The sequence below is a fragment of the Piliocolobus tephrosceles genome, chromosome 17 (genome assembly GCF_002776525.5).
Source record: "Piliocolobus tephrosceles isolate RC106 chromosome 17, ASM277652v3, whole genome shotgun sequence".
Taxonomy (NCBI): Eukaryota; Metazoa; Chordata; class Mammalia; order Primates; family Cercopithecidae; genus Piliocolobus; species Piliocolobus tephrosceles.
This window is the reverse complement of record NC_045450.1, coordinates 68240893-68257461: the sequence shown is the minus strand read 5'-3', so window position 1 is coordinate 68257461 and position 16569 is coordinate 68240893. Positions and strand designations below refer to the sequence as shown.

Below are 16569 nucleotides of genomic sequence, written 5' to 3'. Positions count from 1 at the left end.
AGTATTTTTAAAATAAAAGGAATTTTTTAATCAGAGGGAAAATTGCTCCATGTGGAAGCACAGAAATAGGGCGAAATAAATAAAAATACAAAGGGTAAATAAGTAGAAAAACATAAACTGATGCAGACTTAAAACATGACAACAATATCTCAAAAGGTAGGAGGATGATAAAAGGAGTTCACATTTTCTGAAGTCCTTGTATTACCCAGCAGGTGCTAAAAATTCTACTTGATGTTAGAATCTATAAGTTGAGAATATATATTGTAATTTCTCAGAATCCACTACAAGAATATGAAAATATAGTATAACTAATAAGTTATTAGAGCTGAATATGAAATTATAAAAAATATCAAAGTAAATTAGAAAAAGGTAAGAGATAAGAGAAATTTGGCAAAAAGGAACAAATAGAAAACAAATACTTAGACTGCCAGATTTAAACATGAATATGTTGTACTTGCATTAAATGTAAATGGGCAAAATAATTCAAGTAAGGGTAGCATTATCAGAATTGATTTAAAAAAATCAAAGCCCATACATACACCACCTAGAAGAGACACAGTCTAAATATAAGATTACAGAAAATGAGAAAGAAAAAAGTGACACAAAGAAATATACCATGATGACACTGACTGAAAGGTAAGATAATTATTTTAATACAAGGTGAGGTAAATGTTAAAGCAGAAAGCATTTGCAAAGATAGAGAGGTATGTTTCATAATGATAAAGAGTCAATATATTAGGAAGATATAACAATTTTAAATTTGTATGCACCTAATAAGACGGCCTCAAATTAATTTTTTAAAAATTTAATAGGACTAACAGGAGAAATAGTTATACATATAATTATAGATATATCTACTCTTTCAGTAACTGATACAATAAGTAGATTAATAAAACATATATAGAAGGTTTGAATGACAAAATTATAAACCTTAACCTAATTGATGTATATAGAACACTAGACTAAACAGCTACAGAATTAACATTATTTTAAAGCGTTCATGGGCCATCTATCAAAATTGATTACATATGGAGTTGTAAAGCAAGCCTTAACAAATGTCAAAGGACTGTAATCATATACAGGATGCTTTCTAACCACTGTAGAATGAAGCTAGAAATTAATGGCAAAGAATAAAAAAACTCCCAAATATGTCACATTCAGCAATATAGTTATAGAAAACCACAAGTCACAAAAGCAACCCAGGAAAATTCAAAACTATTTTTGACCTGAATGATAATGAAAATACATTATAGCACATATTGTGGAATGCAACTATAGTCATGCTTAAGGGAAAATTTATATAGTCTTAAATCCATACACTAGAAAAAAAGACTGAAAATCAATGATTTAAGTATCATTTTTAGGGGCTTGAAAAATAAATAGCAAAAGGTAACCAAAGAGATAGAAGGAAAGAAAGAAACACTCAATACAGAAAAATCCACAAAACGAAAAATAGTTTCTTTGAAAAGATGAATAAAATTGATAGAATGACTCCATGGCAAGACCAACCAAGAAAAACAGAGAAAAAGGATGAAATGGACAAATTCCTGGAAAAACACAAGCTAGCAAATTGAAATATAAATTGTTACATATCCATCAATGAAATTAAACCTTTGGGGTAGGCAAAAATGGGGCACAGATGACATTAACCATCAATCAATATTGGAATTCATTAAAATTGGGACTCCACCTTCATTAAGAGAGTGAAGAGGCAAGCCAGAGTGTAAAAAAAAAAATTGTAACATGTATATAACTCAAAGACTCACATCGAGAATAAAGATAAACACGTCGATAAGAGAAAGACTAATAACCCAACTTAAAAAATGGCTGAAAGACTTGAACAGGTATTACCCAAAAGTAGACTCTCAACAGCCAGTGGATGGATGAAAGATGGCCAACGTCATTAGTCACCAGAGAAACACAAATTAAAGCCTCAGTGAAATGCCACTACGTACACATTGGAAAGGCTACAAATAATAACAAACCAAAAAACCAATACAAACAAATGTTGGGGAAAATATATAGCAGTCAAGATTCTCATTGAGTGTTCCACTGTAAACTGGAGTAACTACTCTGGTGGAATTAACTGAAGCTGAATTAGCAATTTCACCTGTAGATATACCCCAAGCAGAAACACATACATGCATTCAAATATGCACCAAAAGACACATTCAAGAATGCTTATTCCACTATTACCCAAATTATCCCCAAGCTGGAAATAACCCAAATGTCCACACGTACTAGGATGGAAGAGTAAACCGAAACATATTTGTATGGTAATGAACATCAATAGATTATGGCTATGTGCAACAAGATAGATAAATCTCACAAAAGTTAGTCACAAGAGTCCACCCTGTAATTATTTATATAAAGATAAAAATAGGAAAAAATCAGTTGATAGTGAAAGAAGTCAGGAGAGGAGCTGTGTTACTGAGTAGGTGGTGGGACTAACAGGAACTCTAGGAAGGTTTTGAGTTGCTTATCATACTCTGTGTCTTAATTTGGGTTTTGTGTTTAATCTGTTGAGAATTAAATCATTTGGGATTTGTGTATTTTTCATATGAAAGTTACATAATAAAAGGAAGTTGATAAATCTTGAATAAGCCATATTAACTGCAATTTAGGAAGGCATTTTGAAATGTTTCAATAAAACAACTGAGGAATTACAGATTACTAATTTGAAGTGATATTATGGGTATTTTTTTATTCTAGCTATTTAGGATGAGAAAATGCAGATAAAGACTTAATGACTTGTACATGAATGTTCACAGCAGCATTATTCACAATGGCCAAAAACTGAAACTGCCTAAATGCCCCTCGATGGATGAATGGATAAAATGTGGTATAACCATGGAATGGAGTATTATTCAGCCACACAAAGAAATGAAGTACTGAGACACACTAAAACGTGGGCAGACCATGAAGACATAACACTAAGTGAAATAAGCCAGTAAGGAAGGACCACGTATTGCATGATTCCACTCATATGAAATGTCCAGAATAAACTAATGCATAGAGGCTGTCAGTAGATCAGTGGTTGCCTAGGTGGGGGAATGGGTAATGGGGAGTAACTGCTCACGGATTCGGGTTTCTTTTTGGGATGATGAAAATGTTCTAAAATTAGACAGTAATGATAATTCTACAACTCTGTGAATATAATGAAAACCAATGAATTGTACATTTTTAAAAGTGTGAACTTTATAGTATGTGAGTTATATCTCAATAAAGCTGTTATTAAAATCTTGAATGGACTATAAGCAAAAGTGATAAAGTTAAACAATGAAATAAATAGGTATCCTGACATCATTCTGCCTTAAATAATTTATTAACAGGAAAAGGTAAATTTCTAACACAAGAAATAAAATAGCTTCTTGATTGTTTCATAAAGCCACTGATGAAGAAGCATGAATCATAATGAAAAAATCATTGGAAAAAGATTTAAATTCTTGCTGATTTGACCTGCCATGCTTGCATCAATAAAGATAACATAAAACTCATAATATGCCCCACACAAGGGTGTAGATGACAACTTAGCTAATATGTGTCACTGATTTAAAGATTAGTTTTTACACAAGAACACTGGAAATTGCGTAGCTCCGCGATGCCCAATCTTTTGGCTTTTCTGGACCATATTGGAAGAAGAACTGTCTTGGGTCACATGTAAAATACACTAATATGATAGCTGATGAACTAAAAAACATCTCATAATGTCTTAAGAAAGTTTACGAATTTGTGTTGGGCCACATTCAAAGCCATCCTCAGCTGCATGCCTCCAGCTCACAGGCCGTGAGGTGAACAAGCTTGGCATAGCTCGTATATATGATAGAAACGTCCTTAAATTTGACGATAATTTTCAAAATGTGCACAAGTTTTCCAATAATAAAATGTTGTGAAAGCAAAAACAAAAAAAAGTTTCTAAACTCTTGATGACACAGAAAATTTCTATCAACCCTGCTAGAAGAAAGCCTACACCTTTAGTTCTTATATTTCTATAGACAATGATCTTACATAATTGTTATATGAACAAGTGACCATAGAGTTTGCAGTGAGACATGGAAGAGAAAAACTACTACAGGTTGTATTAGGCAGCTAATTAAGTCAATATGTTAATTAAAAATGCTAATACTGGCTGGGCACAGTGTCATGCCTTTTATCCCAGCACTTTGGGAAGCTTAGATGGGCGGATTGCTTGGGCCCAGTAGTTCAAGACCAACCCAAGCAACATGGCCAAACCTCTCCTCTACAACACCACCAAAAAAAAAAAAAAAAAAAAAAAAAAAACCAAAAAACCAAGAAAACAAAAAACAAAAATTAGCCAGACATGGTGGTATATGCCTGAAGTTCCAGCTACTCAGGAGGCTGAGGCAGGAGGATTGATTGAGCTCAGGAGGTCGAGGCTGCAGTGAGCCATGACTGTGATTATGCTACTGCACTCCAGCCTGGGTGACAGGATGAGAACCTGGCCCCCCAAAAAGAAAAAATGCTAATATCCCACAGGAAAAGAAGATACTTGAGGCACCATGTATTCTTTAAGACTCCACACTGACCTTTAGAAATTGGAGCCTGGACTCCAGCATTCATTTGATAACCTGATGTGAATTTCTGCCTGTGGCTCAGTTGCAGCTTGACAGCTCCTAACTCCTCCCATTTACCTTTGTCCCTTTGTGAAAACTGGAGCATTCTCCCATCTCTCATTTTCCACCTGGAGGACAGGATCTTACAAGTTTTATGTCATTTTTATTATAGGTATGATCATGTTATAGCTCAAACACCAAAACATTTACCTTAGAAATAACTCATTGAATTGCCAAAAAGTCCTAAATTATTAAACCTAAACGACCAATTGCCATTTTAAGGTACAACTGGAAAATGAAATTTGAAATTCTCTGTTTTTTTAAAATCTTATAATCACTTGCAAACACATTCTTTAAAAATTAATAGGGAGTTTATTAATCCTCATGACCTGAGATTTATGTGAAAATATGAGTTATTCAATCAGTATTTGTTGGGGATCAACCATGTTTTAGCCACAAATCAGAAATCTTTTTTTTTTTTTTTTTAAATAACTTTAGAGACAAGAACGAAAAAGCCACAAATGGGGCTGCTGAAGGTTTCATGTGTATTTTAAAGTCTGCGTTTGAAGAGTTTAACTAGACTTCCTCAGATCATTTCAAAATACCTTACGTAAGAAGTTCAAAACTAACAGTTAGTTGAAGTCACATGTATAAGCTATTAGGAAAACTTAGAGAAAACCCTCCACAGAGAAAAACTAGTTTTTCCAACCTAAATTTGCATGAAAGTCAATGACTGAAAATTGATTTCATGTATCAGCGGCAATTTTAAGTACAATCTTGGTTCATCATACGCAGTGATGCTGTTCTGAAGTTAAAATTATCTTCAGGAAGCGTCCAGCAAATGCTCTGTTATTGAGTGCCTGCCGGGATATAACAGAGAATAGGAGAGGCGTGGCTGTTGCTTCTCAGCAAGTGTATAGTCATTGTAAATGAACACAAGAGGACTAAATAAACGAACTTACTTTCTTTTTTCTTTTTTTTTTTGCTTTTGAGACTGAGTCTTGCTTTGTCACCAGGCTGGAGTGCACTGGCGTGATCTCAGCTCACTGCAACCTCCAACTCTCTGGTTTAAGCAATTCTCCTGCCTACACCTCCCAAGTAGCTGGGATTACAGGCACGTGCCACCACGCTCAGCTAATCTTTTCATATTTTTAGTAGAGAGGGGGTTTCACTATGTTGGTCAGGTTGGTCTCGAATTCCTAACCTCGGGTGATCTGCCTGCCTCGACCCACCTTGGCCTCCCAAAGTGCTGGGATTACAGAGCCACCATGTCTGGCCGAGCTTACTTTGCAATAAGAATTTACTTTTAAAAGTAACCTTTAAAGTATCACCTTCCTTAAACAAACACTATAAATGCAGCATGCCAAGTGAAGACAGTTGTAGTTATTTCTCAGCCTCCCTTACAGCTAAGGGAGGCTAAGGAGAAGCAAGCAGAAGTTACTTGGTCTTCTGGGGGAGTTTTCAAGTGACATTCACTCAGGTGGCAGGTCCTCCTTTGTTCTTCCCATTCCCTGCTTCTTACTTCCTGTTACTGGCTATTACACCTGGTGCTGCAGTGACCCTATTGTACCACAAGGCAGCCGTGAGGGAGGCAGAGCTGAAGGCTAATGGGAACCTGGGAAATTGATATCATGACATCACCAAACTGGCCTGGGTCTGTCTACCTGCAAACTTTTATTTTGAAACAGGGTCTCATTCTGTCACCCAGGCTGGAGCGCAGTTGTGTGATCATGACTCACTGCTGCCTTGACCTCCCAGGCTCAAACGATCCTCCTACTGCAACCTCTCAGGTAGCTGGGTCTAGAGACACATGCCACCATGCCTGGATAATTTTTTTTTTTTTTTGTAGCGACAGAGTTTCACCATATTTCCCAGGCTGGTCTTGAACTTCTGGGCTCAAGCAATCCTCCCACTTCTGCCTCCTGAAGCGTTGGGATTACAGACATGAGTAACCATGCCCAACCTTCCCTTCCAAACTTTTAAGTGAGAGAAACTATACCTCTATCTTGTTCAATAGTGTTATTTCCAGGCTCTATTATTTGTGATCAATCATAACTCCTCTTTTATATAGATTTCAAAAATAGATAAAAAGATGTATCTCTCTGGAGAGGGAAAGTCATGTAAGGTAGAATTAAAAAACCCTATATGTTCCCCTAAACCATGTATTCTTATGAACTTAGAAATGTCCTAAGATATGAAAAAATTTACATAGGACAACATCTTCTTGAGAGCTTTCTGGACATCCTCAACTGCAAATGATCACCATTTCTATTTTGGAATGACTAAATCTTGATTTTCATCTCTAAAATTTGTTTCAACTTTAAGATTGTAAGCCCCATGTTTCCTCTCTGTTTCTAGGGCATCCTGTTTTTCTACCTCTTCTATATCCTAGAGGCCGCTGCATCTGAGCCGGTCCTCATTAGGAGCTCTCCTCTCCCCAGCAGGTTTCTCTTGGTCTCTCTTGCTTTTGTCCCCAGCCCTGATCTTATAATGATGCATTTTACAGATTCTGCCACCTCTCCTGCAGAATTGCTTCTCCCCTTGAACTCTAGGGTCCTAACCATGTATTTTGAAGTGCTTGAGCAGAATCATAGATCACTTTAAAGGAAAATAGTAGCCTTTCAACCTGGAGGGGAGGTGGCTCTTTGGATAAGAATGTCATTTGGCCTCTGACATTTTGGAAACATCGTTGTCATCATAATATCTTTCTCATCACAGCCTTTCTCTCCATCATGGCCTTCCTTCCACCATCCTCATCAGCAGTGTCATCACTGCTGTCCTCATCTCTATACTTTAAAGAATACTGGGCAACAGGCACTATCTAGGTGCTTTTAGTCATTAGCTCATTCACAATGACCTAATGAGGTAGGCTCTGTGATCAGCCCATTAACAGGTGAAGAGATGGGGATGTGGAGCAGTTAACATGCTCACACCACATGGCGGTCAGTGGGATGTGAACCCAGTCTGGCTCCAGCACCTGCTCCTCACTTATCAATCACACTACCTACAGCAGTGTTGCTATCCAAAGTGTAGGAATCCCTTTCAACAGCAAAGAACATCAGCCTTTCAGGAACATGATAGAAAGTTTAACCACGAATTTAATTTATCAAACATCGGGCAAAGACTCCTTTGGGACATTTAATACCCAAATGAGAGTCTAGTGTACTTGTTATCACTTCTTTTCATCTGATTACTTATCTCTCTTTATGAATTTAGGTATCAGCTCTGCCATTTGGGAATCTCAAGCTCACTGTCTAATGTCCATTCAAAGAAAATGTTTGTGCTTCTGCCAGTATTCACAGGTGGATACATTTTCCTTATGCTACTCAGTGTCTCTTTTTTTCAAAATTTACTTTTTAAGATTGACAGATAACATTGTATGCTTTTAGTATTTACAATATGATATTTTGAAATTAATATGATATTGTGGAATGGTGCCTAACCTTTAAAGTCCATGTTAAATTATTCCTTGGATTCAGTGACATTACAAACAACAGTCCCTCATTCACAGTGTTTAGTCCATAACTGAGCACACATTTCTTTTCTTCCTAAGTCACAGGAGCCAAATTCAGAGCGGCACTGAAGTAACTAATTAATCTCACACAGTTAATAACACAGATTCATCTTCATATTTCAGGTTGGGGTTATCCTATTTTTGTTCTCATTGTTATGTTTATATTGAATATTACAATGTGCTTTGTGTTTTTATTTTGAAATAGGTTGAAAAGAAATTCTAAAGATAAACAAAAATCCCCCAACGAACAGTCCATGAAACACCAGCTCAATAAGCCATATGAGGTGGCCTAGGAAAAAAAAGTCCCCAGGCCAAAGAAGAATGAGAAACCCTATAGACCATACCTAACCCTGTTAGAGAAACACAAAGCATTTTAAAATTAATCAGAAGTCCTGCAGTTAAATAAATCATTTAAAAGTAATCAACTCAGTGTTTCCTACATCTATTTGACCCTGAAGTATATTTTTTTCATTCCTATCCCCACGCTGGTGGTGTAATTTGTGGGACTAATTTCTTGGAAGTGAATTAGAATCGTTAGGAACTAATTAGAACTGGTGTTCTTGAAATACCAGTTTGGAACCATAGCAAGAGTGAGCAGTCTGTATTAGCAGCTAGAGGAACCCTGTCATGGGAAGTCAGAGAATGGAGCAGATCAAGTTCTGTAGACTTTGCTGCTGTGAGGTTGGAATCCTGAGTGCCCAAGACACCAGAGGGAGAAAGGGGGACATCTACCTCCTGAGTGAGCAATGCAGGGCTGCTGAGGTGAAGAGTCTGATATGGCTTGGTTCTGTGTCCCCAAGCAAATCTCATGTTGAATTGTAATTCCCAGTGTTGTTGTTGGGGCTTGGTGGGAGGTGACTGGATCATGGGGTTGGTTTCTAATTCACCACCCTCCTCATGCTGTCTCACGATGAAATTCTCATGGATCTGGTTGCTAAAAGTGTGTGGCACCTTCCCCTTTGCTCTCTCTCTCCTACTCCTCCATGTGAAGATGCGCTGGCTTCCTCTTTTGCCTTCTCCCATGATTGAATGTTTCCTGAGGCCTCCCCAGCCATGCTCCCTGTACAGCCTGCAGAATCATGAGCCAAATAAACCTCTTTTCTTTGTAAATTACCCAGTCTCAGGTAGTTCTTCACAGCAGTGTGAGAATGAACTAATACAGAGGCCACTGGGGAACTTGGAGGTTGAGAGGATCCACCTGTCTCAAGCCACCCCAGGTAGCCTTGAGATTCCTCCAGAGAGGGTTGGGGCAACTGCAGGTCCCTATATAGGTTTTTTTTTCTCCAAACACCATGGAGGTTGGAAGCATTGATGGCAGATGAGGAAAGCACAGCACCACAGTTAGGAGTACAGTTTTGAATCACAGGAACTTGGTTCACTTCCTGTTTCTGCCACTTTTTCTGTCCATGACCTTGGAGCTTGTTCTCTAGATTCTCCGAGCATCACAGTAAGCTCATTTGTAAAATGGCAAAGCCAGGCTCACACAGTCAAATGAAGCAACAGATCTCAGGTGGAGACACCATGGTGCATAAAGGAAAGACTCTGCAAAAGTCAGGGGCCATCGTACCTATTCCATATTCTTCACTTGGTCAGTAAGAAGGGCATCAAATCCATGCCCTGGCCCTGGCCCCTAAAAAAGCCATGATCTTACCACATTTCCATCAGATGCATAGTGCAAACAGCTTCCTGGTTTGGGTACAAATTAAGCAATTGAATGTGATCTTGTGTACTGTGCCCTTCCCCGAACATCGCTCCCTTGGAATAAATGGAAACAACAACCATGATCCATAATCATAAAAGCACGGGGACTGAGAATAAATAACAGCTCTCCTAGACGAGCTAACTTGGTTGTTATTTATAAGCTCCTGGGCCACATTGTTATTGACTAGGAAATCTGCTTTACCTCCTTGCTGCTGCTCTGTCTGGCCTCTCAATCTGCACTTGCTGGAAAAAAATAGTTATTGTTATGCTAAAATCACAATGGGACTCTCACAACTCACTGCTAAATAACACCAATAAAACTATGAAAATGGCACTTGGGCATTAAAAGTTATTTTCTTATGGACTTTAACAAGATTCAGTGCTTTTGTTTTCACCGTGCTCTAGTATCTTAGCCTCACACACATACACAAAATAAAAATGTGAGAAAGAATTCCAGCAAAACACCATCGTCTCTCCCACAAAGGAGTATTTTGATTTTGAAACGGGAGCCAGCGGGAGCTGTGGTACGTGAATTAACATCAATCAGTAATCATAGCTGTGACCACAATGGTGGTTGGTGTCTGGCACAGGTGTTTACCTCTTTCTTGGTGAATTTTGGTGAGTGATCATTTTTGTCATCGATCATGATTGTGGCTGTGGCCGTGCCTGTTAATCCAACATCCAGTCCAGCCATATCTTGAGCCTCGATGATCAGTTCATACTTGGGATTTTCCAGAGTCTACAAAGCATAAGCACAAAGAAAGAATATGACATTTAGATATGGGTTACTGTTTTGGAAAGGTGGCAAGCATGTTCCTGGAGCTGTCACTCCCCCTCTTCCATCTAGGGTAGGCATCTTTAAGCAGTGATAACATTTTTACCTATTATGTATAAATGTGCCTTTGGAATCTCTCCAAAGACCATCACTATTCAAAGGTTGGAGTTTGCCATGGGGACAGAACATATTATATTTACGATTCTTTTTTAGGGAGACATTTGATATATCACAGAATGTTCCATTTCCTGGGTTTGGGTATACATTGTCCTTTTTTTGAGACAGAGTCTTACTCTACAGTGCAATGGTGTGATCTGGGCTCATGGCCACCTCCGCCACCCAGGTTCAAGCGATTCTCCTGCCTCAGCCTCCTGAGTAGCTGGGATTACAGGCACCCGCCCCCATGCCCAGCTAATTTTTATATTTTTAGTAGGGACGGGGTATCACCATGTTGGTCAGGCTGGTCTCGAACTCCTGACCTCGTGATCCGCCCGCCTCAGCCTCCCAAAGTGCTGGGATTACAGGTGTGAGCCATCAAGACTGGCCCCTACGTTGTCCTTTAATGTTGACATCCATATCTGTTATTTCAGAGACCTCAGGAAGCTGATCAGAAATGAGGCTACCTTTGATGATGAGCTTAGGACAAAGATGGCAGCTTTAGGAACTTGCATTTACTGAAAATCTGATGAGGCAAGCATTGCATTACCGCACTTTACAGAAATCCTTGTTAATCTTTTCAACGAGCAGCTCAACTTGTAATAATCGTTCCCATTTTACAGATGGGGAAAAATCCCCCCTGAGGTTTAAAGTCACTTGTATCACACTTCTTTCAGGTCTTTTTTGTTGCACAGGCTGTTAAATTTGGAAGATGCATTTAATCCAATAATGATCTGATACATTTAACACAAGCAATATTGCACTATTCTCTCTCTTTACATATGTGTTTTTCATCTAAATATTTGACAAAGATTTGGCTATCATGTTTATATAGTCAAAACAACTAACCAAATAGCCCTGATCCTAAGATGAAGAAGAGTGCAGTCATTGGTAAATAACAGCCCGTAAGTTAAATTGTCTCTAATAGTAGGTTTCTGCTTGAATCGGTCCACAAGCATACCATTTGTCTGGTAAGGCAGCACCCCACATTTCCTTTGGGGACCTATCCTTTACTTATTCTCTGCTCAGGCGGTTTGGGTTGGGATTACCTTTCTCTATCTCCTACCCATTGAACTTTCGGAATGAGTCCTAATTAGGAGAAGCCAGTCAGTGCATCTTATTCCAGTGATATAATGATAAGTCCATGCCCTGTGTTTGACAGTTAGGCGAAGGAAGTTCTGTTTCCCTGTGGTGTGGACCTGGAAGCATTTAGCAGGGGGAGCTAGAGGAGTCATCTTATGACCACAGGAGGAGTAAGGCAGGAGAAGCCCCTGCATCTGAGAACAAAGGCAATATCCTAAGAGAATTAATTATACTTGAATCTCAGAAAAGAAATGATTCTTAGTGGTTGTACTGGAGCCACTTCATCACGCCATAACTGAAGCCAGCCCCGCCTGTGAACTTTTCAGCTAATGAAGGCAATAATTTTCCTTATTTGCTTAACCCACATTGGATAGATTTCTTAACCACTCACACAGAGAGTCCCAGTTGAACTACCTTCAGTAACAAAAACAATAGGTGTTTCCAACTCACATAAATAGTCCTACCAGTATGACGGCTTCAAAAACAGCTGGTTATACCCACCAATAATTAAGAAATACCACAGGAAGCAAAGAACAAAAAGGCAACGGAGGATGTCTAATTTTCTTCTAAAGTCCTAAGTTTATATGGTAAATTTCAATAGCTCAATGCTAGCTCTCTCATAAACTTTAAAGTATTTTGAAGTGCAGGTAGCTGTCTGCTCATGGGGCCACCTTTCACCGGCTGTTCCTTTAACTTGTGAGTGGCTTCTGAGCTACTACTTTAAGGAGGACTGGTTCTGTTGGGTGGTTTGTTAAGGCCCTCCACTTCAATTCACGGTGATGAGTGGGAAGTTAGTGTGCTCCTGTGACAGCTCTATGCCTCATGTTTTGGTTTCAATTCCAGCTCTACCAGGATCGCAGGTCACAGAGTTCTCTGATTACCGAGTGCAAGTGGAACTGACATGGTACCCAGTTCCAGTTCTGGCTGGGTCAGCCAGCACTGCTCCGTGAAGGTGCTTGAGATGCCATCTGCCCTGGTTCTGCCTGGTTCAAGAATTCTGGTAATTTTGCTACTGGCTGGTTTCGTTGGCACCTCTCAGTATAGATGCTTGAAATCCCATCTATTCTCAAGCTGAAGCTGGAAAACTTGAGCCTAATGGAAGTGGCTTTTTGCTTGTCATCACTGACAAGCTGGATTGGATGTACTATTGGCCATAATTTCTGCAGCTGGACCATAGGAAACCAGTACATTGGTCACCTTTAAAATCTTTCCTGAGTGTCTCTGAACAGGTTAACCACTAGCCTGAACAGCTCAGGTCTAATTTCTTGTATAACACTTTTACTTTTGTCATAAAATATTGTACTTATTTTTGAAGGCACACAATTACTGACATAAAAATTACGTGGATTCTCCTCCAATATTGAAGAGATTGTGGTAAATATCATATTATTTTTCCCATATAATATCATTTACCAACATAATTCCTAGATGTTAATTTAACAACATCTATATTTTATAATTTACTTGTCTTCTATTATTAGGCCTCTTGGTTATTTGCAGTTTTCAAAATGTTGACAATTTTAAATAACATTGCAATTAACATCTTTATTCACAAAGGCTTATATATATTTTGGCTATTTTTTAATTTTTTTGGTTTGTTTTTGACTGATAGATCCCAAGATGTAGAATTACTAGGATAAAGGTATGAATGTTTTCAGGCTTTTTACTCATATTTCAATATTTTTATCCAAGAGGATGTTACTAACTTTTATACCAGTCCTACGAGAATATTTAGCTTTTGATCTCAGACAGGGCTGGTCTCTAAAGGACAGCTCCCGACATTGCCCAGTGAAGCAAATTGGGAGACTGGGTGAATCTACGATGGTGGCATAACAAGGAAATAAAGTCCTTATAGCATTCATTCTTCTCCAACCTGCAGATTGCTGTGGGGACATGCTACAGGACTGCCTCAAGCACTCACTATAGCAGGAGTATGCTGCTTGGCTGTCCTGATAACCACTCCCTCTTCTTCTGGTACCTATGCTCTAATTCCCTTGGGCATCACCCCTTCCTCACCCCCAGTACAGGTACAGTTCAGGTGGGTGGGGCTGACCCCACTCCTGAGCTAGGGATGGTCACGTGGTTCAGGCCTGGCCAATCAGGGTTTTCCATTCCTATCATCATGTGATGAAGACATAACCTAAGTGAGTCCACCCTGAGACTGAAATTCAATTCCAGGACATTGTTCTTTAGTTCTTTTAGAATGCTTAAGGAAAAGAAGTTCTCTTTCTGTTAAACTTGGAGGTGGTTAGGGCATCCACCTGGAGCTAGCAGTGGCCACCTGTAACCACACAAAGACAGTCAACCTGAGAATGAAGGTAACACAGACTAAGAGGTAGAGATGGAGTTTGCTGTTGTTTTTTTAACATCATATGAGCCCCCTAGTTGTCATCCTTGAAGCCAGAATTTACTCCTTAGATTTTGTGAATTCTATGAGCTAATACATTTTGGCTTTCCTCAAGACACTTGATTCAGATGATCTGCAGTAGGAATAAGGCAGTCTTGACTAATATTGCAACTATTGTAATAACACTATGATCAATTATCTGATTAGCAAGAAAGCATAGGAGCTATCACATCATACAATAGTATCAAAATAGGTTCTTCAAAACAGTATTCCTATCATTTTATGAACACATCATTTTCTCTTTTAACAGTTTCCCTTAAACAGAAACTTTTTTTGTATGCCCAGGGAAAGTTACTATAATTATTTATTTAAAAATATATTTATTTATTTTGAGACAGGGTCTCACTCTGTCAGTCAGGCTGGAGTGCAGTGATGTGATCATGGTTCACTGCAGCCTCGATTTTCCTGGCTCAAACAATCCATTCACTTCAGCCTCCTGAGTAGCTGAGACTATGATCACACACCACCATACCCAGCTAATTTTTGTATTTTTTGTAGAGACGGGGTCTCCCTATGTTGCCCAGGCTGGTCCTGAACTCCTCAGCTCAAGCAATTTGCCCACCTTGGCCTCCAAAAGTGCTGGGATTATAAGCATGAGCCACTGTGCCTGGTTTAATTCTTTCTTTAATTAGTTTATGCATCTATTTAATTGGCGGTTAATGAACTCCTTGTGTAAATGTTGTGTTGGGTACTGGAGATACAGTGATGGAAAAACAAAAGTCTCCTTCTCCAAGGAGGTCAAAGTTCAGCACTGAGGACAGTCATATTCACATATTACTGCAATAAAATAAATCAAAGCTAAGCAGAGGTATGTACAAATTCTTATGGTAGCACAAGGGAAGGACACATTGGCATAACTCTCGTAGTTCAACAAATTTTATAAATAATTTTAGAAAATGAATCATTTTCCATCTCCTGAAGTAAATAAAACTTTGCACCTATAACGAAAAAATAGATGATTAACCTAGTAGAGAATCAATTAGACTGTTGTAGATAAATTGCAAAGTTTGCGATGAGGTTTCAAAAGTCTAAATTTTCTGGCAAACTTAAGGCTGACCTTCAAAATATTTTTATTACTGAAGTAATATCCAATTATTATAAGCAACATAAAAATAACAGTCATTTCAAAGAACTCTCCTGCACCCTTGCCCAACCCCACCTCTGAGAGGCAAATATTGATAGCTATCTCCTTTTTACTATACAAGTAGACACACACACAGGTACATTTAAATATCCGCATATTTAATATACATATTTGTATGCATACATATTTCATCAGAGTAACACTGTTTACATAGTGATAAAATTTATTTTATCATATCACTTTTATCTCAGTGCTTACAGAGCTATTCATTTTAGCAGCTGTCTAATAGGCCAATGTATAGATCCACTATAATTTATTTAATCAGTCCCTATTGGATGAACATTTGGGTTGCTTCCACGTTTCCACTTTTTTTTTTTTGTGAGTCAGGGTCTTGCTGTGTCACCCAGGTTGGAGTGCAGTGGCATGGTCACAGCTCACTGCAGCCTCGACCTCCTAGGTTCAAGGGATCCTCCCAACTTAGCACCCCAAGTAGCTAGGACCACAGGCATGTGCCACCACACCTGGCTAATTTTTGTATTTTTTGTAGAGACACGGTCTCCCTGTATTGCCCAGGCTGGTCTTAAACTCCTGGGCTCAAGCGATCCTCCCACCTCAGGCTCTCCAAGTGCTGGGATTATAGGCATGAGCCACTGTGCCCTGCCCAAGTTTTCACTTTCAAAAGCAATTCTAATATAAAAAGTTTATTGACCTGTTATGATTTGGGGATTTTTCTATAATGAACATTATTGCTTTCGCACGGAGAACAGTAACAAAACCCCCAAAACCCATAATAAAAGTCACCTCCTTTGGAATGTAAAATACCCAGTTTGCACTTAAAAATTAGAGAAAATGCCACATGAACTCCCTTGTTCACACATGATCAGAACACCTTCCGCTTCCCTCTGACCTACTTCCCGATTCTCAGAGTCTTTTCCAGAAAGTCACCCCCTAATTTCCTAGCTCTCGGAGTCACTCTTACTTGAAATATACACATCTATTTTAAATTCTGTATCCCTTGCTGGCCACTCTGCATTGGCTACTCTGCTGGAAGAGATTCTCTTTAGGTGTCCAGCCCACAGATGCCCCATTCTCCAGGAGGAAATTCTGATGCAGAGAAATAGACCCCTGTGGCCACGTGTCGTATCTGTTTCCCTTGCCAAGAATTGACTAATTCACCGGTAACTCCCTAATTCAAGCTGGGACAACTGGATTTTAAAAATAGGAAATGTGGGACTGAGAGTCAGGAAAACAGGAATGTAGGGTAAAACCTCTTGT

The 16569-nt window shown here is 38.8% G+C and overlaps 1 protein-coding gene across 1 annotated transcript in view; it reads right to left on the bottom strand.

Moving 5' to 3' along the window:
• The window catches only part of CDH13 (cadherin 13), a 1108439-nt gene that overhangs the window by 182306 nt on the left and 909564 nt on the right, over positions 1–16569 (bottom strand). Inside the window, exon 7 of the mRNA XM_023226862.2 lies at positions 10388–10528. Within this exon, the coding sequence (XP_023082630.1) occupies positions 10388–10528 (141 nt within the window). The remainder of the gene's footprint in view (positions 1–10387; positions 10529–16569) is intronic.